Raw genomic sequence first — 27,827 nt, forward strand, 5'->3', positions numbered from 1 at the left:
TAGGAAGGCAAATGGAGTGTTGGCCTTTATTTCAAAGGGAATGGAGTATAAAAGCAGGGAAGTCCTGTTACAACTTTACAGGGCATTGGTGAGACCACACCTGGAGTACTGCGTATACTTGCATTGGAGGCAGTTCAGAGAAGGTTCACGAGGTTGATTCCAGAGATGAAGGGGTTGTCTTATGAAGAAAGGTTGAGCAGGTTGGGCCTATACTCCTTGGCGTTTAGAAAAATGAGAGGGGATCTTATTGAAACATAAGATTCTGAAGGGGCTCAACAGGGTAGATGCAGAGAGGATGTCTCCCCTCGTGGGGGAATCTAGAACTAGAGGGCATAATTTCAGAAGGGGGCACCGATTTAAATCGGAAATGAGGAGGAATTTCTTCTGAGGGTCGAGAATCTTTGGAATTCTCTTCCCCAGAGAGCTGTGGAGGCTGTGTCATTGAATATATTCAAGGTGGAGATAGACAGATTTTTGAAAGGTAAGGGAGTCGAGGCCAAGATCAGATCAGCCATGATCTTATTGACTGGTGGAGCAGGCTCGAGGGGCCAAATGACCTACTCCTGCTCCTCCGTCTTATGTTCTTACCATACCTTCTGTCTCCTGCCTCCCAACCAATTATCAACCCATGTTATAAGGTTATCTCCAATTCCATGCACTTTTTTGCTAATAGTGCGAAATCTCATCAAATGGCTTCTTGAAGTCCATATAGAAAACATTCACAGACACTTCCTTAACCACCATCTTAGCAACCTCCTCAGAAATTTCAACTAGATTAGTCAGACATGGTCTGCCATTCACAAACCTAGAGACTTTTTTTGATCAGTTCATACTTGTCCAAGTGCTCTGACACTCTTTCCCTGATGATAGGTCTGTATTGAAGGGGGGGGAAAGGGGGGAAAGGGAGGGAAAGAAAGAGGAAAGGGAGGGAAAGAAGAAGGGGGGAAAGGAAGGGAAAGAAGGAGGAAAGGGAGGGAAAGAAGGAGGAAAGGGAGGGAAAGAAGGAGGAAAGGGAGGGAAAGAAAGAGGAAAGGGAAAAAGGAAAGAGGAAAGGGAAAAAGGAAAGAAAGAGGAAAGGGAAAAGGGAAAGAAAGAAAGAGGAAAGGGAAAAGGGAAAGAAAGAGGAAAGGGAAAAGGGAAAGAAAGAGGAAAGGGAAAAGGGAAAGAGGCTTGCATTTATATAGCGCCTTTCATGACCACCGGACGTCTCAAAGCGCTTTACAGCCAATGAAGGACTTTTGAAGTGGAGTCACTGTTGTAATGTGGGAAAGGTGCAATTCCTGACTCGAGAGTTTTAGAAAATTATGACTTATGCATCTGCAACTTCCTCACCTATTTCTTTCAATATCCTAAGGTGGAAATCATAAAAAGTCATATTATTTCCTGCATTGCCATTTTAAAAAAATGAACTTGTATTAAGTCCAGTAATTTCCTCCCTTGGACTTATTATTAGGTTCCCTTGTACCACTAGTATTTTGTCCTCATACACTGAAGATGGATACAGAGTATTAATTTAACAAGTCTGCCATTTCCTTATTGACCATTATAGTCTCACCTGCATCTAACTTTAATGGGCCCACATTCCCCTTTACCACACTCTTTCTTAATGGCCCTGAATTCGTGGTCGGTGTGATGGCGTACACAGAGTACGCCATCATACCGCCTTTGAAATTGACCGCAAACTTGGGATTTCTGCATGCGCTCAAGTTCCAACTGCAGATTGGCTTCGCTGCCCGTTTCACCTAAACCGTTCAAAATCAACATGCTGGCGAAAAGTTGGGCTAATTGTCCATCTACTGCGCATTATTAACGCTGAATTTTTTTTTTTTACACATCTGGTGCAAATAGGCGCAGGAGTCTGATACACAGCGTAAGGGGGAGATGAGATAATTGTATTAGTTGGTGGCTGTTGACTGACTCGTTGAGGGTTTCCAGCATTTTCTGATAAAAAAAAATGTACTGGCCGGACACAAAGCTCTTTTCATGTGTCAAAACCTTTCCTGATGAGTTTTTGAACCCAGAAACTAAGCGCAGTAAACACCAGCAATAGCCACTCTATAGATTGGATATATTGGTTTAAGGGCAAAGTTTGTGTGTGACAATTATTTCTCAGCATTTTACAATAAAATAAAACTACCAATTTATAGAAACATTTTGTACTGGGGTTTGTTACTTTATGGGCACAATTCAAATAATAGAGCATCTAATCTAATGCAGAGTTGTTAAGAACTGTATATCTAACAAATGTAGTACTATTATTTACACAGTTATCAAAGATGTTTGATCAAATGTACCTTTTTAAATCCCTTCAACCAACATTTCCAACTAAAAGTGGCTATTAAACACTACGTAGATTGTAAATATATGCCAGTAGAAGATTTCTGTCTTCTATTGACATATTTACAATCCTGTTTTAGCACTCTCCTCTGTTTCCTGATTGGCTAAGAGTCAGGAAGTGAAAGGAGCACCACCCCACATGATCCCAGGTTCACATGCGCCCCTGGGATCCACGGGCACTACACTGCGCACAACTCTGCAACATTTGAAAGCAACTTCACGAAGCGGGGCTCGCACAAGGCAAGTGCGGATTTCGTTTGGATGTAGCTATGCCACGGACTGCAAATTCATGGCCAATATATTTATAATAACTTGTTAGTTTTAATATCCATTGCAAGTTTTTTTTCCAAATCCCCTTATGAATCTCGCTCTCACCCCTACCGCCCCTTTAGACCTGGCTCGTGTTCTTTCGCCATCCCCACTGCTCTCTCCGTGCTCAACCACCGCGAGTTCCTGACCTTCTCCCCCAAGCTCCGTTCCTTCTCCCCCCACCCTCCCAGGCTGATCTCCTCCCTCCTCCGAGCGCCTCGCCAAGCTCCTCTCCCACTCGCCGAGCTGATCTCCTGCCTCCCCAACTCCGAGCTCCCCTCCTCCCGAACTCCTCTCCCCACTCTGAGCCTTCTCCACAGGAAGGAAAGAGTGGTTGAGGCCGCAGGCTGCAGCCAGGCGCATGGGCATCCGGAATCTCTGGTGCGCATGCGCAGCGTCGAGTGCACATGCGCGGTTCCGGTGGGGCTGAGTGGTGCTTAGTTCCGCCCCCATACAGAAGACCTTGCAAATAATCACTCCGTTCTTTGTATTCCTTTGCTGCTTTTTAAAGCCTTCCGAGTCCACTAAATTTCTACTTTCTTAAATTTACAGAAGCCTTTACTTCCAGCCTGATACAGTCTCTTACCTCACTTGTTGACCATGGGTTGCTTAACTACACGGGTGGAGATTTTGCCTTTAGGAGTTAGCTGGCAGGCTGCTTGGCAGTGCTGGTTTGTGACTTGCTAAGGGATCTCTAAACTGTGAATTTGGTGTTTTGTGTTTTGTTCATGGATATATAGCTCTGTCCCTCTTTTTCTATGCCTCTTTCTCTCCTCCACACGGATATAAAAATTAACATTCTAATTATTATGAACAAAAAAGGTGGTGCAGTCCCCACCACTTAAAACGTCCACCTTTAAAACGGGCAGTTACTTCTATTGGCCAAAAAGTGATAACCACTAACTATTTGCACGGACATCAGTTTCAAAGTTGCCGGTTATAGTGCCTTAAGTGCCCCATTTATTTCAGGCAGAAACAGCTGTACTTACTATAAAGCTCCTGCATGGGAGGTATCCTTAATCACTTAACATAAGAAAGAAGAGCTGGAGCAGGCCACTTGGCCCTTCGAGCCTGCTCCGCCATTCAACAAAATCATGGCTGATCTTCTACCTCAACTCCACCTTCTCGCACAATCCCCATATCCCTTAATTCCCAAAAATTTATTGCCCGCTATCTTGAATATACGCAACGACTGAGCATCCACAGCTCTCTGGGGCAGAGAATTCACAAGATTCACAACCAAGTGAAGAAATTTCTCCTCATCCGAGTACTAAATGGCTGACCCCTTATTCGGAGACTGTGACCCCGTGTTCTCGATTCCCCAACCAGGGGAAACATTCTCAGCATTAACCCAGTCCCTTAAAATTTTATATGTTTCAATTAGATCACCTCTCATTCTTCTAAACTCTAGGGAATTGCAGGCCTAGTCTACTGAATCTCTCCGCATAGGACAATCCCCTCATCCCAGGAACGAGTCTAGTGAACCTTCGTTGCACTCCCTCTAATGCAAGTGTGCTTTCCTTAGGTAAGGAGACCAGAACTGTACACGGTACTCCAGGTGCAGATACACCAATGCCCTGTATAATTGTAGTAAAATTTCTTGACTCTTATACTCCAATCCCTTTGTAACAAAAGCTAACATACCATTTGCTTTCCTGATTGCTTGCTGTACCTACATGTTAACTTTGTGATTCATGTACAAGGACACTCCGGTCCCTCGAGTGCAAACATTTCCCAGTCTCTCACCATTCAAAAAATATTCTGTTTTTTTGTTTTTCCAAAGTGGATAACATCACACTTCCCCACATTGCATTCCATTTGTCATGTTCTTGCCCACTCAGGCAACCTGTCTATCTCTCTGCAGCTTCTTTGCATCCTCCTCACAGCTTCCTTGCCCACCTAACTTTGTATCAACAAACTTGGACACGTTACACTCAGTCTCTTCATCTAAGTCATTACTATAGATTGTAAATAGCTGAGGCTCAAGCACCGATCCTTGTGGTACCCCATTAGTTACAGCCTGCCAACCCGAAAAGTCCTGTTTATTCCTACTCTGTTTTCTGTCCATTAACTAATCCTCAATCCATGCTAATATATTATAGTAAGCTAATAGAACATAGGCTGGGCTTAGCAAGAAAAACGTTTTCTTTTTGTCTAACTGTACATTTCCTAGATTTGCAGTAAAGGGTTTGGATTGTGAAACTTTCTCAATTATTTCTTTAGCATATATGACTTGAAAAATATTTTTTCCTTCTGAAATTTTTGATGTGCAGATAGGTAAAAAAAGATTCCACACATGCAGAAATTATCTTTAACAAAGCAAGAAGGTGATGACATTTTGCAATAGGAGCTGACTGAGTGACATTATCCAAACACAAGTATTAGCTCCTGCCGTTATTGTCATTATCAATCTATCTTGGCTAACTGGCTATTTCTATAAGATTTTTCACAAAGATGGGTTAGGGGTGAAAATATTGTTAAAACTTTGCAGTAGTGTGGCACAATATCTATTTCATTATCAGATTGCAAACCTTTCAGGCTACTACAGTAAATGTAAAATTCGGCTGGATGCAGCATCTGGACTTCTATTGAAATAATCCAATTGTTACAAGTATCGATCAGACAATATTGATTATATGTACTTTACATACTAAAAGTTATAAATCTAATAGTCTTCCACGTAATGGTAACTAGCTACTGTCTAAAGATACGTGATCAGGCAATTTTTCCCAACCCCTCTTTCTTGCAAGGTATCGAAAGGGAATAAAACACAAGTCCTTTTACTGACCATCTGGAATTCAAATCCAACATGAGTTTAAATAGCAATAAAAACTTACACTGTCGCTTACATCAGTCGACTTCCAACCTTTTAACTGCATTTGAGATATAGGAATTTGTAGCTCATTTTCTAAAATTTGCTTGATAGCACCTGTAAGAATAAAAAACTATATTAATTCCAGCAAATATTCTAAGTACCATGGTAATGTTGCAACTACTTAAACAAAACTCTCCTCTCCAATAATACATGATGTATACATATTTGCTACTCAGTATTGTTATCAAACAAGACCCAAAATTTCCATTCAACATACAACTCAATAAAATAACTTGTATTTATACAACGCTTTTAACACGGAAAATGTCCCAAGGCACCTCGCAGACACACAAGGGGGAGAAAAATGGACTATGAACAAGAGGAAGAGATATTAAGTGGGGTGACCAAAAGCTTGTTGAAAGAGGTGGGTTTTTAGGAGGGTTTTAAAAAAAGGGGGAGGGAAGTAAATAGAAAGTAAATTCTAGAATGTGGAGCCTTGGGCAGCTGAAGGTACAGCTGTGTACAGTAGGGTGACAGGAGGGGGGAAGATGCACACGAGGTCGTAGTGAGAGGAATGAAAAGTTTGGGAGAAGGGAAGTCACAATGGAATAAGTTACAGGGATAGGGAGGAGAGGCCATTGATAGATTTAAACAAAACAAAAAGGATGAAAATTTTAAATGAGGCACTGGGGGAACTGGGAGCCAATGCAGATCAGCGAGGACAGGGGTGATGGGAAAACAGAACTTGGTACGGAATAGGATATGAGTAGCAGAGCGTTGAATGAGCCAAAGTTTAGAGTATGGAGGACAGGAGGCAGGCCAAGAAAGCATTACAAGAGTCGATTCTGTAGCTGGCCAAGTCATCGATGATGGTTTCTGCAGCAGACAGTCTGAGAGAAGGGCCCAGATGGGTGATATTATGGAGGTAGACGGTTGTGGCCTTTGAAGACGACGATATAGGGTCAGAAACTCAGTTTTGACCAGTCTGAAAGTGACTGGAGGGGGGGATAGAACTGGGTCCAACACAACAGTTTCATTCTTCCCAGTGTTTGCTTGGAAGAAATTACAGCTCATTAAAGACTGGATGTTGGACAAAGCAGTCTGACAACACTGAGGCAGTTGGGGGGGGGGGGGGGGGGTTGGTAAGAGTTGGGGTGCCATCAGCATGTGCCTGGAAGCTGACTCCATATCTGCAAATGTGTTGCCAAGGGACAACGTTCAGATGAGGAAGTGGAGGTGACCAAGGATGGTTCCATTGGGAAGTCCTGAGGTCAAGGTAGGCAGCTGGGAAGGTAAACCATGGCAACAAATGCTCTTGGATATCTAAGAATGGAACCAAGGGAGGTCTGTTCCACCGAGTCGAACAGACTGGAGGCTTTGAAGAAAGCTGATGTGGCTAAACGTGTTAAAAGCTGTAGAGTGGTCGTTGTGGACAAATAGATAATCCACGATAGTCACAGTCAGAGAGAATGTCGTTAGTCACGTTGGTTAGGGCCGTTTTGGTGCTGTGGCAAGGGCAAAGACCCGATTAGAGGGATTCAATCAGGGAGTTGGGGGAGGTACAAGTACAGATCTGAGAGGCGACAGAACGTTCAAGGACTTGAGAGACAAGGGAGGTTGGAGATGGGGCTGCAGTTTGCATGGATAGAGGGATCGCAGGTAGCTTTTTTAAAAAAAAAATGGGGTTGATAACTGGTTGCAGTTTTGAAAGAGGTGGACAATGGCCGAGGAGGGGGAACCATTTAGAATGTCAGCCAGCTAGGAAGTGAAGTTGGGTGGTCAGCAGTGTAGAGGGAGTGGAGTCGAAATAACAGAAGGTGGGTCTCAAGGATGAAATGTGCTTTGAGGTGGCATGGTGAAAATGGAGGAATACTGGAAAGAGATTGGGGGGGGGGGGGGGGGGGGCAGTCCCTAGGTTAAGACAGAGCCCAGGGATGGTTTGGTTTTGTGGACAAAGGAAAGTGAAAACAGCAGCAGCAACTGAACAGCTGTTCTTTTAAATCTTGGTGACAAAGTAGTCCATGAGTTCTTTGCACTCGTTGTTAAGAGGTGGTGATGCAAGGGGGCAGGAGAGAGAGATAGGTTTAATGAGGCTGTTGGTAATGGGGGGGGGGGGGGCGCGGGGAAGAACCTCAGGGGCTATTCATGCTCTGCACAATGATTCGATAGCAGGTGGTTTTGCCAGAGAGCCAACCAGTCCCACCATATTACTAAAAAGTTCTACATTAATCAGGACTTTAATGCAGAACTTCCCTCTAAACTTGAATGTTAGTAGTCCTTCTAGACATTTCTGTTATTTGAATATAAATTGTTTTGCTTTTAACGTCTGTTTGAGTTTTAACATAAATGAAAGAAATACAGATCATGCAAGAATTTAGAATACATTACAAACCAGAAGAGAAAAAAAGCTGACGAAGTTCAGTGGAAAGATTCATTTATCACACATATAACTTGCTGTAAAAATACTCAATACAATAGCCTCATTTTTACAGGAAAATCACCTTAGAAAAAATTGAAGAGTGCGTGCTTTAACAATCGACATTTCATACCATTTCAAGGATTTACTTTCGTTACTCATCAAAATGGTTTTCCTGTTAGTCCTGTCAATGCTTCTTTAATGTTGGAAATATGATTTGGGCAGAGATGGGGCTTAAGCTCAGCAAGTCCAGGCACATCATCTGGGAGTTGTGAACACAGATGTATGCTGGCAGATCAAATCCGATATATTCTTACATCTTTTCAGTTGGCCGAGCAAAACCTCTGGGAATTCCCATGAACTCAAGCCACAGGCTTCTCAGACAGAAAGTCATATCAAATGTTATTGTATAGTAAAGTTTAATTCTATTCCTCTAAGTTTTTTAATTTTATTTGCATCTTTATCATGTTAAAACTTTATTTCTAGTACTAAGTGACACTGCTAATGAATGATCAAGAAAGGGTTTTCAGAAAATATATGAAATTATTTATTTATGAATGTACAAGAGGACATGTAAAGGCCAGGTAATCCATCAAGCCTGCCGTATATGATCATGGTGTAACTTCTGCACAATATTCATTGCCCCCTCCCCTCATACAGAAGCAAACTCCTCAGGTGAAAAAGCCTTAGACCAATCTTGGAAATTCCTTTCCAACCCCCAAAGCTGACCAAATAAGTTCCAGGAAACCATGATGACTGGGAGACAATCCCAATACCCATGAACCTTCCATATGCAGTTATGTCTGCCACACTCAGAAACCTGGCCAACTCTCTGAACACTTGCAGCAGTCACAACATGCGCTGCAACATATTCCAGAAGTAGTTGATCCGCTGCAAAAAGTACCTCCAAACGCCTAAACTAGTTCTACGCTTACATAATTTATATACTTGTGTCCTCTACTCCTCCCTAACCTATCTAGCTCATATAGCCTATTAATATGGACCATGTCTAATCCTTTCATTATTTTAACAACTTCAAGAAAATTTGATCGAAGTTCATCCTTGCGTAAAAATTCCTGGCCTCACATTTCCCATTCCATTTCGTTCAAACCTCAGCTCCCATATCCTATTCCGCACCAAGTCCCACTCACCCATCACTCCCTTCCTCGTTAACCTACATTGGCCCTGTGTCTCAGCGCATTGAATTTGAAATCTTCATCCTCACCTTCACGTACATTCATGGCTTTGTCCTACCCTAGCTCTGCAACCTCCTCTAGCCTAAAGTTCTCGCCCACATCCTTCCACTCTGACCTTCACAATACCACCCACCCCCTTTGTGGCAGTACTTCAAAATTATCAGCTTTATTCTCTGCATTTCCCACTTTCCACCCTGCTTTAAAATCAGAGCTTAAATGCTGATTGATCTGCTAAGTTGCCTAACCAATCAGTTTATTTGTTGTTTGGTGAGGGGAACAAGTGGAAAGTGTTTCTCAGTTTCACACTGGAAATCAGAAATTTAAGATTGCTTTCTATCTGTAACAAAGTGTTATGTCATACTAGTTGATCTACTGTGGCATTGCACACGGTGTCAAGACCAAGTGCATTCTTCAAGTCAGAGTCTTGGCTCATAACAGCACAGGAGGCCATTCGGCCCATCAAGTCCGTGCCGGCTCTCTGCAGAGCAATCCAGTCAGTCCCATTCCCCTGCTCTATCCCCGTAGCCCTGCAAGTTTATTTCCCTCAAGTGCCTATCCAGTGTCCCCTATTCCACTGACTCTGGCCTCTTGTGCATCATCCCCTCCCTCCTTTTGCCCCACCATTGGCAGCTGTGCTTTCAATCGTCTACCCCCAAGTTCTAGAATTCCCTTCCTAAAGCCATCTGCTTCTATGAAGTGAAGTGAGGTGAAATAATAGGACCTAGGTGCAAACATAATTCAGGCTTCATTTTGAAGTGAAACATTTTCTTATTTTTATATAATACACGGTTTATTTTATATTATTTAGATAGTTAAATAGGAAAACTGACAGAAATTTAGAAAGCTGAAAAGTAGCGATAGTTAGAGCTTAGGAGTGTTTCTGTAGTACAGGCCGAGAAGCTGGGAGAAATTAAAAAAAAGGTGCTACAGCACCGCCATCTAGTCGAAGGGTGAAATTACAGGAAGACTGCTTTATATAGGCAGTTCCCATTTACAACACCACCCTGCATGTATATACCGACTTTAATGTAGAGAATGTCACAAGACGCTTCACATGCACATAATCATACAAAAATGGATGCTGAGCCAAAGAATGAGATATTACAAGAGCTAACCAAAAGATAGGTCAAAGAGATTGGCTTAAAAGGAGGATCTTAAAAAAGGTGGAGATAGAGGTATTGAAGCAGATGGCTTTATGAAGGGAATTCCAGAGCTTGGGGGCAGACGATTGAAAGCACAGCTGCCAATGGTGGGGCAAAAAGGAAAGAGGGGGATGATACACAAGAAGCCAGAGTCAGTGGAACAGAGAACCCGGGGGTTGGGGGGCTGGTTGTAGGGCCAGAAGGTTCCAGAGATGGTGTTGGGGGACCTGGGTGAATGTAGGTCAGCAAGGGCAGGACTAGTGTGTGACCAAGCAGTAGAGGCTTGTATGAGCTGGTTTGTGGGAAGTGGAGGATGGGAGGTCTGTCAGAAGTGCATTAGAATCGTCAAGTCTGGCAGTGATATAGCTTTGAATGAGAATTTCATCACCAGATAGGCTGAGGCAGGAGGTGCATGATGGAACGGGTAGGGCATCAGGAGCTCAGGTTGTGGTTAAGTAGGATGCCAGGGATGCAAACAGTCAGCTTCAACCAGAGACACTGGATGGGCGGGGGGCATGGAATCACACAAGAAGAGTATAGACTTTGTGGTATATGCCGAAGAAGGTGGTTTCAGTCTTCACTGTTTAACTGGAGGAAATTGCGACTTATTCAAGACCAGAAATCAGAGAAGCAGTCTGACAGCAGAAAAGCCGTGAAGGCAGCTGATGGAGAGGTAGAGCTGGGTGTCATCAGCATACAGGTAGAATCTAACCCATGTCTTCAGATGATGTCACCATGGGGCAGTAGGTGGATGAGGAACAGGAAGAGGCCAAGAAAAGATCCTTGGGGGACTCGAGGAAACAGTGCTGGGGCAGGAAGAGAAGCCATTGTTGGAAATACTCTGGATACAATTGAATGGCAAGAGTGGAATCAATTGGCAGCTGTCGCACTGAGCAGGACAACTGAGGAAGTTGGTGCGGTTGACCGTTTCAATAGCTGCATAGTAGTTGAGGAGAGAAATTGCATCACAGGCAGAGCCACAGAGGTTGTCATCTGTCACTTTGATTATGGCCATTTCAGTGCGATGGCAGAGATGGAACCTGAATGGAGAGATTCAATCATTGAGGTGAGGGAAAGATGTCACGGATTTGGAAGGCGACCACACATTCAAAGACTTAGAAGAGAAAAGTGAGGTTAGAGTTGAGCCAATAGTTTCCAAGAACACAGGGGACGAAAGTGGGTTTGAGGAGGAGGGATTGATGACAGCGGTTTTGAAAGAGTGGGGTGCAATACCTGAAAAGGAAACCATTTACAATGTCAGCTGGGATGGATGCCAGGAAGAGAAGCTGAGTGAATCATAGAATCTCAGAAATTTACAGCAAAGGAGGCCATTCGACCCACTGTGTCTGGGCCGGCCGAAAATGAGCTATCCAGCCTAATCCCACTTTCCAGCTCTTGGTCCATAGCTTTGTAGGCCACGGACCAAGAGCTGGAAAGTGGGATTGTAAGCCACAGCACAAGTGCATATCCAAGTACCTTTTAAATGCGGTGAGGGTTTCTGCCTCTACCACCCTTTCAGGCCGTGAGTTTCAGACCCCCAACTACCCTCTGGGTGAAAAAAGTTCTCAACTCCCCTCTAATCCTTCTACCAATTACTTTAAATCGATGCCCCCTGGTATTGACCTCTCTGCTAAGGGAAATAAGTCCTTCCTATCCACTCTACCTAGGCCCTTCAATTTTATACACCTCAATTAAGTCTCCCCTCAGCCTCCTGTTCCAAAGAAAACAACCCCAGCCTATCCAATCTTTCCTCTTAGCTAAAATGCTCCAGTCCTGGCAACATCCTCTTAAATCTCCTCTGTACCCTCTCTGGTGCAATCTCATCTTTCCTGTAATGTGGTGACCAGAACTGTATGCAGTACTCTAGCTGTGGCCTAACTAGTGTTTTATACAGTTCAAGCATAACGTCTCTGCTATTATATTCTATGTCACTTTTCGAGCAGAAACTGATAGCCAAGTTCCACACCCATGAGGACGGCCTCAACCGGGATCTTGGGTTCATGTCACGCTACATGTAACCCCACCTGACGTAGGGTCAGCCAGACTCGAGTCATCGTTGGCTTGTTCGCTCCACACAGATGCAGCCGGACCTGCTGTGATTTCCAGCAAAAAAAGTTTTTTGTCTGTTTTTTTTTTCAATACAGACCCCAGCATCCGCAACATTTGACCCCTTGTGACCCCACCTCATTGTTCTTTGATGTAATATTTTCCTGACTGACCGGTTTGGACACCATTTACACCTTTGATTGCTGTGATTATCTCTCTGCCGAGGTCTGATAAATGGCAGTTAGAAAGATTACCTGTAAACATCTGACATTATTCTCTGACGATATAAGCTGTGTTTTTATGCATCTCTCCACTTCACCGGATGAAGGAGCAGCGCTCCGAAAGCTTGTGATTTCAAATAAAGCTGTTGGACTATAACCTGGTGTTGTGTGATTTCTTACATTTGGCTAATAAAGGAAAGTATCCCGTAAGCCTTCTTAGCCACCTTATCTACTTGTCCTTCAAGGATCTGTGGACATGCACTCAAAAGTCCCTCTGTTCCTCTACACTTCAGTATCCTGCCATTTATTGTATATTCCCTTACCTTGTTAGCCCTCCCCAAATGCATTACTTCACACTTCTCCAGATTGAATTCCATTTGCTACTTTTCTGCCTACCTGACCAGTCCATTGATTATCTTCCTGCAGTCTACAGCTATCTTCCTCACTATCAACCACATGGCCAATTTTTGTATCATCTGCAAACTTCTTAATTATTGTCCCTACATTGAAGTCTAAATCATTGACATATACCACAAAAAGCAAGGGGCCTAGTACTGAGCCCTGCGGAACCCACTGGGAACAGCCTTCCAGTCACAAAGTCGACCATTACCCTTTGCTTCCTGCCACCGAACCACTTGCCCTTGGATCCCATGGGATTTTGCTTCCTGCCACCGAACCACTTGCCCTTGGATCCCATGGGATTTTACTATTCTGACCAGTCTGCCATGTGGGACCATGTCAAAAGCCTTGCTAAAATCCATGCAGACTACATCAAACGCATTACCCTCATCGACCCTCCTTGTTACCTCCTCCAAAAATTCAATCAAGTTAGTCAGACACGACCTTCTCTCAACAAATCCATGCTGACTATCCTTGATTAATCCGTACCTTTCTAAATGATGATTAATACTGTCCCTCAGAATTTTTTCCAGTAATTTGCCCACCACCAACGTTAGCCTGACTGGCCTGCAATTACTCGGTCTAACCCTTTCTCCCTTTTTAAACAACGGTACAACGTTAGCAATCATTCAGTCCTCCAGCACCACACCTCTAGCCAGAGAGGATTGAAAAATGGTCAGAGTCTCCGCTATTCCCTCTTTTGCTACTCTTAAGAGCCTGGGATACATTTCATCTGAACCTGGCAATTTATCTACTTTCAATGATACTAAACCCTGTAATATTGCCCCTCTCACTATGTTTCTCTCATCTAATATTTCCACAGTCCTCCTCCTCGACTACAATGTCTGCATCATCCCTTTTTTTGTGAAGACAGGTGCAAAATATTCATCAAGAACCATACCCACGTCTTACGCCTCAATACACAGGTTACCTTTTTGGGCTCTATTAGGCCCTACTCTCTCTTTAGTTATCCTCTTGCTCTTTATGTATTTATAAAACATCTTTGGGTTCTCCTAGATTTTACTTGCCAATATTTTTTGCTTTCCTAATTTCCTTTCTAATTTCACCACTGCACTTTCTATACTCCTCCAGGCTTTCTGCAGTATTTAACTCAGTATTTTGCCTTATCCTACCTAGTCTGACCCTCGACATCCAGGGGGCTCTAGATTTGTGGTTCCCGCCCCTTTTCTTCGTGGGAACATATTTGCTCTGAACCTTTTTTGTTCTTCAATTCATTCATATGGCCTCATTTGATGATCCTTCTAACATATCATCCCTCCTCGCAAATTGTTTGTTTAACCAATATTGTGATCCCCCTTTTTTATCCCCCTAGCTCGTCTGAAAACCCTGTAACCAGGAATGTTGAGCTGTCATTCCTGCCCTTCTTTCAGCCATGCTTCAGTAATAGCTATATTATACTTCCATGTGCCCTCAGCTCATCTGCCTTGTTCACTAGACTTCTTGCATTGAAGTATATCCCATTAAGCACTGTCAAACCTCTTCGTTGTCTATTTTCTAGCCTTTTTCTCCTCTGCCTTCCAAACTCACTTACCAGCTTTGCTTCTCTCCCTTCTGAATCTACACCCATCCCCCTGCCAAGCTAGTTTAAACCCTTCCAAACAATACTAGCAAACCACCCCTGCAATGATATTGGTCCCAGCCCTGTTGCGGTCCAACCCACCCGGCTTGTACAGGTCCCACTTCCCCCAGAACCGGTCCCAATGCCTCAGAAATCTAAAGCCCTTCCTCCTGCACCATCTCTCCAGCCAAGCATTCATCTGCTCTATCCCTATTTCTGTACTCACGAGCGGATGGCACCAGGAGTAATCCGGAGATTACTACCTTTGAGGTAGTAGTTTAGTGGAATAGGTCATGGGAGTAATGAGCTCAGACAGAGCATGAGGGGAGATAGAAGAAAAACTAAAAAAACACGAGATCAGGGGTAGGGCAAAATGGCCGGCGCTGGCGTGGGGTGGGCTGCGGGGAAAGAGGGTACTATGGGGACACTTGGCTTAGTAGGCAAGAAGAACAGGGAAGCAACTGAGGTAACTGAACCGATAGTCCCAATCATGGTGCCAATGAAGTCCATAGGTTTCTGGCACTAATTTTTTAAGACGATGCTTGGTAGTGGAGAAAAGAAGCTGGGCTTTATCATCTCTCTCCAAGATGGTCCAGATACACTCAGTAGCACCCCTTATGGGAAGAATGGCCAGGATTGGAGAGAGTAAAAGTTTATACTAGGAACGAGGGCATTAATGGTGGAATTGAGGGCATGGTTGATTTGCTACCTTCCAATTCACTGGGACCAATGCAACACCGCTGTTCAAGAAAGGAGAAAGAGAAAACAGAACTACAGGCCAGTAGCCTGACATCACATCGGAAAATGCTGTAATCCATTTTTAAGGAAGTGGTAACAGGACACTTAGAAAAACATAATGAGCCGGATTTTCCAACCCCCACGGGTGTGTACAAGGTGCGTGCACACCCGTAGGGGCCTCGCAAGTGCCAGGTTTAGGCATGCGAACGCATGCGCTAAAACCCAGCACTTCCAATCGGTCAAGAATCCTCTCAACACATCATCCGCCTGCCCGGGAAAAGAGGTGCGCTTTCTGCACAAGTTCCGCCCGCTGAAATCCTTTAAAAATCTTACGCCTGGTAAAAGCAGGCGTAAGGCCTGCTTTTACTAGCATGAGTTTTTTTTAAAAATCTTTAATTCCCACGCATTTATAATTTAAAAATACTTAAGGTAAATTTATTTTTAGCCCTGAGAGTTTATTTTTTTTTCAAAAAATTTAACTTGTTTAAAATATTTTAAAATGTAATGTTAACTAATTTTAAATGTGATTTTTCAAAAAAATGTATTTAATGTTTAACTTTTTTTTTTAATAGTGATCCCCATTCATACTTTTGAGAGATCTATGCTTGCGAACCGCATGCACCCCTCTGCGCATTTCGTAGAGCAGAGGCCCAGGATCAGAAGTCTCGGGACCTACAGAGGCAGCAGGTAAGTTCGTAGATGTTTTCCCCGATCGGAGGCATCCAGCCGCAGGAAGATTCCGATCAGAAAATCCGGTCCAATATGAGTCGGCAGAGTCAACATGGTTTTATGAAAGGAAAAATCATGTTTGACAAATTTATTACAGTTTTTTGAGGATGCAACGAGCAGGGTAGATAAAGGGGATGTCGTATATATGGATTTTCAAAAGGCATTCGATAATGTGCAGCAACCTTTCATGTGGCACAAAATAAGAGCTCATGGGGTTGGGGGTAATATATTAGCATGGATAGAGGATTGGTTAATGGACAGAAAACAGGAATAAACAGGTCATTTTCAGTTCACAAGCTGGGTGCCACAAGGATCAGTGCTGGGGCCTCAGCGGTTTACAATCTATATTAATGACTTAGATGAAGGGACCGAATGTAATGTAACCAAGTTTGCTGACGATACAAAACTAAGTGGGAAAGTAAGCTGTGAGGAGGACACAAAGAGCCTGCAAAGGGATAGAGATACTAAGTGCATGGAAAAGAAGGTAGCAGATAAGAGTCTAATGTGGGGAAATGTGAGATTATTCTCTTTGGTAGGAAGAATAGAAAAACAGAATATTCTAAAATGAGGAGAAACTATTAAATGTTGGTGTTCAGAGGGATTTGCATGCCCTTGTACACGAAACACAAAGTTAACATGCAGGTACAGCAAGCAATTAGGAAGGCAAATGGTATGTTAGCATTTATTACAAGGGGGTTGCAGTATAAGAGTAAGGAAGTCTTAGTACAATTATATAGGGCCTTGTGAAGACCACACCTGGAGTAGTCTGTAGAGTTTTGGTCTCCTTATGCAAGGAAGGATATACTTGCCTTAGAGTGGGTGCAACAAAGATTCACCAGATTGATTCCTGGGATGAGAGGGTTGTCCTATGAGGAGAGATGGAGTAGAATGGACCTATACTCTCTGGCAATGGCACGGTCAAGGGGTGACTGAATATGCGGAGAAGAGCTTATATGGAGATTGAAGTTTAGGGAGGACAGTGAAATCAGTGACGGTAGGGTGTGGAGAGAGAGATTGAAATCCATGAGGATGAGGAGTCACTGAGTGCAGAGACTGAGGAAGGAAAGGAGGGAGGCATGCTCAAGGGAAAACTTGGGATGGGGCTTGGAGATAATGAGGATTTTAAAAGGAGAAGCAAAAAGGGTGGAACAAGGCGAGCTGCTTGAAGGTAGGAAAGCTGCCAGAGGAATAGGAGGGAGGAAGAGATCAAGGTTTGATTTCTCGTTAAGCTCCACACTGCCAATGCAATGGTTTGGGCAGGGCAAGTGGCAGAATGTACAGCTGGATAGGGTGGCTTCAGTAAGGGTCGAGGTATTCTCACCCGTGAGCCAAGTTTTAGTCAGAGCCATGATGTCAATGCAATCATCCACAGTAAGGTTGTAGATGGCAAGGGCCTTGTTTGAGTGAAAAACACACAAAATTTTTTTTTAATTATTTAATTGTACATGGGATGTGGGCAACGCTGGCAAAGCCAGCATTTATTGCCCAGCCCTAATTGCCCTCGACAAGGTGGTGAGCCACCTTCATTAAACGCTGCAGTCTGTGTGGTGAAGGCACTCCCACACAGTGCTATTAGGTAAGGAGTTCCAGGATTTTGACCCAGTGACGATGAAGGAACAGCGATATACTTGCAAGTCAGGATGGTATGCGACTTGGAGGAGAATTTAAATATGGTGGTGTTCCCATGTGCCTGCTGCCCTTGTTTTTCTAGGTGGTAGAGGTCACGGGTTTGGGAATAGGAGGAGTCGGCCACTTGGCCATTCGAGCCTGCTCCACCATTTAAGATCATGGCTGATCTTCTACCTCAACTCCACCTTGCCGCAATATCCCCATATCCCTCAATTCCCTTAATATTCAAAAGTGTATCGATCTCTGTCTTGAATATACTCAACAACTGAACAGTCCCAGCTCTCTGGAGTAGAGAATTCCACAGATTCACAACCCTTTTAAGTGAATAAATTTCTCCTCATCCCAGTCCAAAATGGCTGACCCCTTATTCCGAGACTGTGACCCCTAGTTCTAGACTCCCCGCGCAGGGGCAGCATCCTCCCAGCATCGACCTAGTCAAGCCCTTTACGGATTTTATTTGTTTCAATTGGATCACCTTTTATTTTTCGAAACGCTAGGGAATATAGGCAGAGTCTACTCAATCTCCCCTCAGAGGACAATTCCCCACATCCCAGGAATCAGTCTAGTGAACCTTCGTTGCATTCACTCTAAGGCAAGTATATCCTTCCTTAGGTAAGGAGACCAAAACTGTACATACTACTCCAGGTGTGGTCTCAGCAAGGCCGTTTATAATTGTAGTAAGACGTCTTTACTCTTATACTTCAATCCCTTTGTAATAAAGGCTAATATACCACTTGCTTTCCTAATCGCTTGCTGTACCTGCATGTTAACTTTGTGATTCGCAAACAAGGACACCCAGATTCCTCTGAATACCAACATTCCCCAGTCTCTAACCATTTAAAAAATATTTTGTTTTTCTATTCTTCCTACCAAAGTGGATAACTTCACACTTCTCCACATTATATTCCATCTCCTACATTCTTGCCCACTCACTTAACCTATATATATCCCTATGCAGCCGCTTTGCGTCCTCCTCACAGCTTACTTTCCCACCTAACTTTATATAGTCAGCAAACTTTGATACATTGCACTCGGTCCCCTCATCTAAGTCACTGATATAGATTGTAAATAGCGGAGGCCCAAGCACTGATCCTTGCGGTACCGTAGTAGTTACAGCCGACCAAACCAAAATGACCTGTAAAAACCTACTCTGTTTTCTGTCCATTAATCAATCTATGCTAATATATCACCCCCAATCCCATGAGTCCTAATTTGGTGCAAGTGTCCTCCTATGTGGCACCTTATCAAGTGCTTTTTGAAAATCCAAATACACTACATCCACTGGTTCCCCCTTATCTACCCTGCTAGTTACAATCTCAAAAAGCTAAGATTTGCCAAACACAATTTCCCTTTCATAAATCTGTGTTGACCCTGCCTAATCGTATTATGATTTACGAAGTGCCCTGTTACCATGTCCATATTAATAGATTCCAGCATCCTACTACTGCAGTCAGGCTAACTGGTCTATAGTTCCTGGTTTTCTCTCTTCCCCCCTTTCTTGAATAGCTGGGTTACATTTCCTATCTTCCAATCCATGGGGACCATTCTAAAATCTAGGGAATTCTGAAAGATCAAAACCAATGCATCCACTAGCTCTGTAGCTACCTCTTAAAACCCTAGGATGTAGGCCATCGGGTCCAGGGGTTTTGTTGACTTTTAGTCCCATTAATTTCTCCAGCACTATTTTCTTTATTAATACGAACTTCTTTAAGTTCTTAATTCTCGCTAGACCCTTGGTTACCCACTATTTCCAGATGTCTTCTACCGGGAAGATACAAACGATTTGTTTAATGTCTCTGCCATTTCCTTATTCCCATTATCATTTCTTTTGTCTCTGCCTCTAAGGGACCCATGTTTACTTTCACTCATCTCTTCCTTTTTACATATCTATAGAAGCTTTTACAATCTGTTTTATGTTTCTTGCTAGTTTACTCTCCTGTTCTCTTTTCCTTTTATCAATTTCTTGTTCATCTTTTGCTGAATTCTATAATCCTCCCCGTCTTCAGGCTTGCTATTCTTTTTGGCAACATTATAAGCCTCTTCCTTTAATCGAATACTGTCTTTAATTTTTATTCTGGAGGGAAATGTGGAGAGGATCGGTCTTTGTTGATCCATTGGCAGAATCCAAGGAGGCAGTGGCTGATTAAGTGAGCAGGACGGGAAGGTGGTTGGGGAGAGAAGAGGCCAGAAATAAGAAACATGGAAATTGGAATTTATAATAGAAAAAGTTGCCTCAAAATTGTGACACTAGGAAGTAAAGTTTTGTAGACAGGACACGTGTGCAGACATAGGATTTTTAATATGATAGATAATATTTATATTTATTCATATCTCCCATGGCTTTGCTATGTTAATGCACTGTTTTTCATGCGTGACGAAATGTTAAATGAGAAATACTGTTTTTAATACATTGAGTGATTCGCCCATGGTGTTGCTTATAATGAGACAGGATGTGTTCTCGAAGAACATGAGCATTATACCATGTAACTGTGGAAAAGCTCGTTATTTTGGACACGCCACAGGTATTCTGGAAATCAGACTCAGACAATGGACTCTTGCATCCTAGTATTAACCAGGTGCTTCCAATTAATGCTGGTACCAGCTTTAATTTGGCCCAAGTAAAACAGTTGGGTGATCTGCCTTCAAGCAGATAAGACTATGAAGCTAGAAATAGCCTTGAGACATCTGATACAAGCACAGATATTGGTCTTAATTCGATTTAAGTGCAGAATAATAGAAACAATTATAACATTTAACTGAAACCCGTTATTTGTCAAACTAATTCAAGAAGGAACTATATCTTCTAACACATGCCTATCCATTGAAGGGCCAGCTAATGCGGAGATACTGTGGCAGAATTAAATAACTATGATGATTTAGATTGTTGATCATTGAAGTACTTTGTGTGGTCATAGATATTGTTAATTGGTAATTAATGTATATCTGTGTCCGACTTGTCTTTGATGACTGCAAATAGGAGTTCATTGCACTTCACTCCAGGTTATACCCCAGTCAACTGCAAAAATCTGTAAGCTGCTGTCAGAGATGTAGCACTCCTCCGTAAGCTGCACGAAAACGGCATCTCATCGTCTGGTCCCCCCATTCAAATATATTGAACAGCATGAAGTTCCTGTACTTTCATGGTAGATACGGACTAAACTCACCAGAAAAAGTTAGAGCTTGTCCATTCCAATACCCTTTTAACAACATGGCAAGTCTTAATTACTGCCAAACGCACGCTTTGGCACTGAAGTGTGGAGTCTCATTCCTTCAGATTTTAATTGTCAGGAGATTTTTTACAAAATGTTTTCTTTGTCTCTTTTATCCCTCAATCCAATCTTTCTTTCCTTCTTTATTTTGCTTTATGTACCTGATTTGACATTGAATTCACCATTTTAATTGACACTTCCTGGTCCAAACTGCGCCGTTTATTAACGATCATTTAATATGATTGGCTAAGGAGATACACAGTTGCTTGTCCTGTTCACACAAGTCCCAGATGCTGTGAAGAGGGTGCCGCGCGGTTTGGATGTTTGGCTGACAGCAACTTGCCACGTAAAAGCCCATAGAACGTCTACGGGCAAAAGCAAGTCCAATGAACAGCTGACGCAATTTGTTCGCCCCTCACATCAAAATCCAGCCCATTATCAGATCAAATATGGCATAAAATAAGGACAGAATATATGACTTTAAAATGCGGACTAAATTATATTTATGCACCTGGGCCCAATTATCTGACGACCCCTAACCCCACTTCGCCTTAAGATTACACGTAATCGTGACTCGCCATGTGCAACACCACAGGAGACTGACAATAGCTTAAAGATTTTGGAACCTTCTTGTTCAGGCCGTTATCCACAAACAGACTTTTCACTTTCCTCTTGCCCCTGCAATACTCTTCAATTATCCTAGTGACTTTCACATCAATCAAGGCCTCACTACATTTTAATTCACTATCTTTTAAACTGAAATGTGGTGAAAATTAACATGCTTTACCTTCACTCCCAGGTTACTAACAACTTCAGATAATTACTAAATTTAATATCTACCCCAGTACCCTGCTTCACGAGATGTCAATCATTTATTCCCTCTATGAAATTGCTAGTGCTTTTGTCCCTCCTTTTGGCCTTACATCCACATCACCTTTGGGATATTGAAATACTCCATGGTCAATGACTAAAATTACCTGCAGCTGCCCTCACTTGCCTAAATAGTAAAATGATCTACTTGCTCACTTCTCACTGACAACTGTCAATCATTACACTTTTTTTTTAAACCTTTATTCATTTCTACCCAGTTTTCCTCAGGCATGTGCCCTTGTTATTTCCACCCTTCTGACTGGAACCCATACCAGTGATACCAGCCCTCTGCTTAGCTCAACTGGTCTATAAAAATATACTTTTACAGTCATAACCAACGACAGACACAAAGTTCTTCCACCATCAGTGACACTCAATGTAAGGCAGCAAGCCTACAGTAACCAGGCAGCATCATCAGCCCATGAAAATGTGGGCCTGTGTATTTAGGTTATGGTTGCCAGCTTTATTAAAGTAAATGGGGGCAACTAGTCACCCACATTTGGATTCTCGGTCTCCCTTGATATTAAAAGCAGACTCCAGCAGCACTGCAGGTACAAGCTCCCCAATGTAGACTGCAGAATGGAGATTGTGACACATGGAGGCTGCCCCCCTCAAAAGAATCAAAAATCTTGAAATATAAAAGTCCCTTTGGTGACTTTATTCTCTAGGTTCCATCTCCCGCTTACTTCCATTTTCTGTAATGTCTACTTTTGCTAGCCTCATACTTAGTCATTCTTTGAGACCCCAAACAGCATAGATACCTCAAAAGTTTTAAATAAAAAAGGCATTTAAGCTATATATCGCATAGATTTACCACGATGATGCCAGAGATGGGAAATTATAGATAGGAGGAGAAACTTGCAAAGGAAGGAACTATTTCTACTGGAGTAGAGATAGTTAAAATTAATATGGAATTTGATAAGTTAATAGGGAAAGACTATTTCTTCTCGTTAAGGAGACAGTGACGAGGAGTCATTAGTCAAGAACAGTGTGAAGAGAGATGTTATGAGAAGTTTATGTTGCAACATAGAATGCTTTGCTACAGGTAATAGTTGATGCAGAGATCGTTGTATCTTTTGAAAGGAAAAGTGGACAAATATTTGAAGCACAGGATGGTGCAGAGCTATGGAGAGAAAGTAATAGTCGGACTAGCTCTGCGACAATTGGCCTCCTTCTGTGCCATATGTCTATTGTTCTATGAAAGTTAATCTGCAATGTAAACAGATTCAGAACGCTATCCATACCACAAATTAATGGGTCTTCTTTCTAAAATCCTACTATCCACTCTTTTCTATTTCTATGCTGTTTTTCCTCTATCCACCAACCCAAAATCTGAGCATTACATGCTATACACCACAAATGCTCACTGCACTAATCCCCAAATACTTACTTTCTCCATTACTTATTTCACCCCCTCAACTACTCACCAACCCCCCACAACTACTCGCCCTCCCTATTCAGTGCAATGTCACAGCTATCAAATACACGCCAAGAATATTTTCTATAGCCATCACACTTAATTGCTCCCACACTCATCTCAATTCCTTACAAATCAAATAATTTTCTTTCAGTTAACATTCTCTCACCTACTGAATCCTATGCCACAACATACTTACTTAAAAGACAACATCCCCAGAAAACAAAAAGGGGGCAAGCACTTTGCTGGGATTGTACTATAGGCCCCCAAACAGTCAGGGGAAGATAGAGGAACAGATATGTAGGCAAATCTCACGAGAAGTGTAGAAATAATAGGGTAATAATAGTAGGGGATTTCAACTTCCCCAATATTAACTGGGATAGTCAGAGTGTGAAAGACTTAGAGGGTGCAGAATTCTTAAAGTGCATCCAGAAGAGCTTTTTGAGCCAGCATGTAGAAAGTCCTTCAAGAGAGGTGGTGGTACTGGACCTAATTCTAGGGCATGTAGCCGGGCAAGTGGTAGCAGTGTCAGTAGGAGAGCATTTTGCTGACAGTGACCATAATTTGGTGAGATTTAAGGTCGTCATGAAAAATGACAAAGATGGACCGGAAATAAAAGGTTCTAAATTGGGGGAAGGCCGATTTTAATAATGATAAGGCAGGATCTGGCCAAAGTGGACTGGGATCAGCTACTTGTAGGAAATTCCACATCAGAGCAGTGGGAGTCTTTCAGAAAGGAGAGAGAGTACAACGCCAACATGTTCCTGTAAAGGTCAAAGGTGGGACCAACAAGCCCAGGGAACCCTGGGTTTCAAGGGATATACAAGAATGGATAAAGGAAAAAAAAGGGAGGCTTTTGGCAGATACAAAGGAAGCCCGAGAGTAGTATAGAAAGTGCAGGGGGGTACTTCAAAAAGAAATTAGGAGAGCGAAGAGGGGGCATGAAAAAACACTGGCAGGCAAAATAAAGGAAAATCCCAAGGTGTTTTAAGTATATTAAGGGCAAGAGGATAACCAGGGAAAGAGTAGGGCCCATTAGGGACCAAAGTGGCAATCTGTGTGTAGAGCCAGAAGATGTAGGTGAGGTTTTAAATGAATATTTTGCATCCGTGTTCACTATGGAGAAGGACGATGCAGGCATAGAAATCAGGCAGGGGGATTGTGATATACTTGAACAAATTAGTATTCAGAGGGAGGAGGTACTAGCGGTTTTAGCAGGCTTAAAAGTGGATAAATCCCCAGGTCCTAACGGGATGTATCCCAGGCTGCTGTGTGAGGCAAGGGAGGAGATTGCAGGGGCTCGGACACAAATTTTCAGAACCTCTGGCCACAGGGGAGGCACTAGAGGACTGGAGAACAGCTAATGTAGAAGGGTAGTAGGGATAAACCAGAGAATTACAGGCCAGTGAGCCTAACATCAGTGGTAGGGAAATTATTGGAAAAAATTCTGAGGGACAGAATTAGTCTCCACTTGGAGTGGCAGGAATTACTCAGGGATAGTCAGCATGGCTTTGTCAGGGGTGATCATGTCTGACCAATTTGACTGAATTTTTTTTTGAGGGGGTGATTAGGTGTGTGGATGAGAGTAGTGCAGTTGATGTAGTCTACATGGACTTCAGTAAGGCTTTTGACAAAGTATCACATGGGAGACTGGTCAAGAAGGTAAGAGCCAGTGGGATCCAGGGCAATTTGGCACATTGGATCCAAAATTGGCTTAGTGGCAGGAGGCAGAGGGTGATGGTCGAAGGTTGTTTTTGTGACTGGAAGCCTGTGTCCAGTGGTGTACCACAGGGATTGGTGCTGGGTCCTTTGCGGTTTGTAGTGTACATTAATGATTTAGATATGAATGTAGGAGGTATGATCAGTAAGTTTGCAGATAACACAAAAATTGGTGGAGTGGTAAATAGCGAGGAAGGAAGCCTTAGGCTACAGGATGATATAGATGGGTTGGTCAGATGGGCAGAACAGTGGCAAATGGAATTTAACCCTGAAAAGTGTGAGGTGATGCATTTTGGGAGGACAAACAAGGCAAGGGAGTACACAATGAATGGTAGGATCCGAGGAAGGACAGAGGATCAGAGGGACCTTGTACATAGATCCCTGAAGGCAGCAGGACAGGTGGTTAAAAAGGCATATGGGATACTTATATTCTATGCCTTGGCTAATGAAGGCAAGAACAGGGAGGTCATGATGGAGCTGTACAAGACGTTAGTTAGGCCACAGCTCGAATACTATGTGCATTTCTGGTCACCACACTATAGGAGGGATGAGATTGCATTGGAGAGGGTGCAGAGGAGATTCACCAGGATGTTACCTGGGCTGGAGCGCTTCAGCTATGAAGAGAGACTTGACAGGCTGGGGTTGTTTTCCTTAGAGCTGAGAAGGCTGAGGGGGTACCTGATTGAGCTGTACAAAATTATGAGGGGCATAGATAGGGTAGATAGAAAGGAACTTTTCCCCTTAGTAGAGGGGTCAATAACCAGGGGGCATAGCTTCAAGGTAAGGGGCAGGGGGTTTAGAAGAAATTGGAGGAAAAAAAATTTCACCCAGTGGGTGGTTGGAATCTGGAACTCACTGCCTGAAAGGGTGGTAGAGGCAGGATCCCTCACAACATTAAAGAGGCATTTAAATGAGCACTTGAAACGCCATAGCATACAAGGCTACAGACCAAGTGCTGGAAGATGGGATTAGAAGAGACAGGGCTTGATGGCCGGCGCGGACATGATGGGCCTCTTTGTGCTGTATAACTATGACTATGACCATCCTCACGAGCAGTGCCGCAGGGGACACTATTACATGATATTAAAAATAAAAAGTTAACATCTGCATACAGTTCCTGTCAACTTTTTCTATAATAAATTAGATGCCACCATTGGAGATCTACTAGTAAAAATCTTACATCTGCATGCACTTGGTGTCAATTTTTTCATTATAAAATCCTATGTTCACATTTATAATATCAACTACCTATGAAAATTTGTCACACTCTAATTACACCCCTTGCCATGGAAGGTGCTAAAGTGCCACCACTGGCAGAGGGAAGTAATTACAACGTTGTAATGTTACATAGACAGTTTCCATTATAATTGTGGATATAGAAATTTACAATGAAAATATAAAAATAAGGACAGAATGTCCGACTTTAAAATAGGGACTGAATTAGATCTGCGTGCCCTGGCCCAATCATCACCTTGCTTCATCTGAAGATTACACTTGATCTTGACTCCCCATGTTCAACCCAAGAAATCAACCAGCAATTATTAAAAGTCGAACATGCAATTCCTCTTCGTCACACTTACTTCCGTCACAATTTTACCACTATGCTTACTATTCAGTCCTCCAACACTTGGGGGCAGTGCATGCTCCACCTAGTTCCGTCTCCCAGGTTAGTTAATCTAGGTGGTGCTGAAGGTAAAATTAAACTTATTTAAATTTAAATGCATTTAATTTCAAGTTTATTTAATTTACTTCTCTTGAAATTTAAATGTATTGAGTCACATAAAGGCCTGAGTTTATTTTGAAGTTATTTCATTTTATTTAAGACATCAGGTCTCTCCTCTACCCACCCGAACTTTGGAATCAGTCTGCTGGGCAACTGGGAATGAGAATGTAGTGCGAGAAGGGGAATGGAGGGAGAAGGTTGTGACAGGGAATAACATTAAGGGAAGAGGAAGAAGAAGAAAGGATTAGGGTAAGAGGAAAGGCATAGGAGTAGGAGAGGCAGTGGATGAGGGAGAGAGAAGATGAAAAGGTAGATATGGAGAAGGGGTAGGAAAGGGAACGGAGAAGAGGAAAAGAGAGAGGTTGGAGCAGATATATGGGCTTAGAGTTATATTATGAAGACAGGTTGCATAAAACTTGGCTTGTATTCCCTTGAGTTTTGAAGGTTGACGGGTGATCGAATTGAGGGGTTTAAAATGATTAAGGATTTGAGAGCAGATACAGAGAAGCTATTTCCTCTGGTGAGCGAATCCAGAACAAGAGGGCACAATCTTAAAATTAGAGATAGGCCATTTAGGAGCGAAATCAGGAAGCACTTCTTCCACACAAAGGGCAGTGAAAATCCAAAACTCGTTCCCCCAAAAGGCTGTGGATACTGAATCAATTTACATTTTCAAGACGGAGATCTATAGATTTTTGTTAAGTATGGGTACCAATGGATATGGAACAAAGGGAGGTAAATGGAGTTGAAGTACAGATCAGCCATGAACTCATTAAATGACAGAACAGGCTCGAGGGGCTGAATGGCCTACTCCTGTTCTCATGTGCCAAGAGGAAAAGGAAGAGGCTGCAGAAGAGGAAAGAGAAACTGTCGATGTGGGGTAAGGGCAGACGAGGCAATAGGAACAAAGCTGGAGTCAGAGGAAGAGATTGTAGGATGAAGCTGAGGGTAAGCAACAGGGATGTGAAGGACAAGACAGACAGAGACACAGAAGAAAAAAAGACTTTGTACTAACTTACCATGACCAATGGCATAGAATACTAGTATGTAAATTAAGGCCAAAAGAAAGATAAATGTTTCTATAAGTATATTGAGAGCCTTAAGTACTGTATTGTACGCATTTTCCACAACTGTCACAATTACTCCTGTAACACTATGACTGGCTCAAAGCAGCAAATCTAAACTGTTGCAGTAGAGATTTTCAAGTGAGGAAGTGATTAGAATACTAATGATTGGAAATAAAAAATAAAACAAAGCTGCCACTGGTGTGTAATCGGTACTGTCCATCATGTTTGAAGTGAGTTTCTGCCTATTTTCCTCTCATATACTGCCT

The 27,827-nt window shown here is 42.7% G+C and overlaps 1 protein-coding gene across 3 annotated transcripts in view; it reads right to left on the reverse strand.

Moving 5' to 3' along the window:
- faf1 (Fas (TNFRSF6) associated factor 1) overlaps positions 1–27,827 on the reverse strand; it is a 499,151-nt gene that overhangs the window by 376,919 nt on the left and 94,405 nt on the right. For all 3 annotated transcript variants that reach the window (XM_085982899.1, XM_085982900.1, XM_085982902.1), the window contains exon 5: positions 5,484–5,575. In XM_085982899.1, the coding sequence (XP_085839025.1) occupies positions 5,484–5,575 (92 nt within the window). The remainder of the gene's footprint in view (positions 1–5,483; positions 5,576–27,827) is intronic.

The sequence above is a fragment of the Somniosus microcephalus genome, chromosome 3 (genome assembly GCF_052327205.1).
Source record: "Somniosus microcephalus isolate GS21.2 chromosome 3, FLI_Smic_1.0, whole genome shotgun sequence".
NCBI lineage: Eukaryota > Metazoa > Chordata > Chondrichthyes > Squaliformes > Somniosidae > Somniosus > Somniosus microcephalus.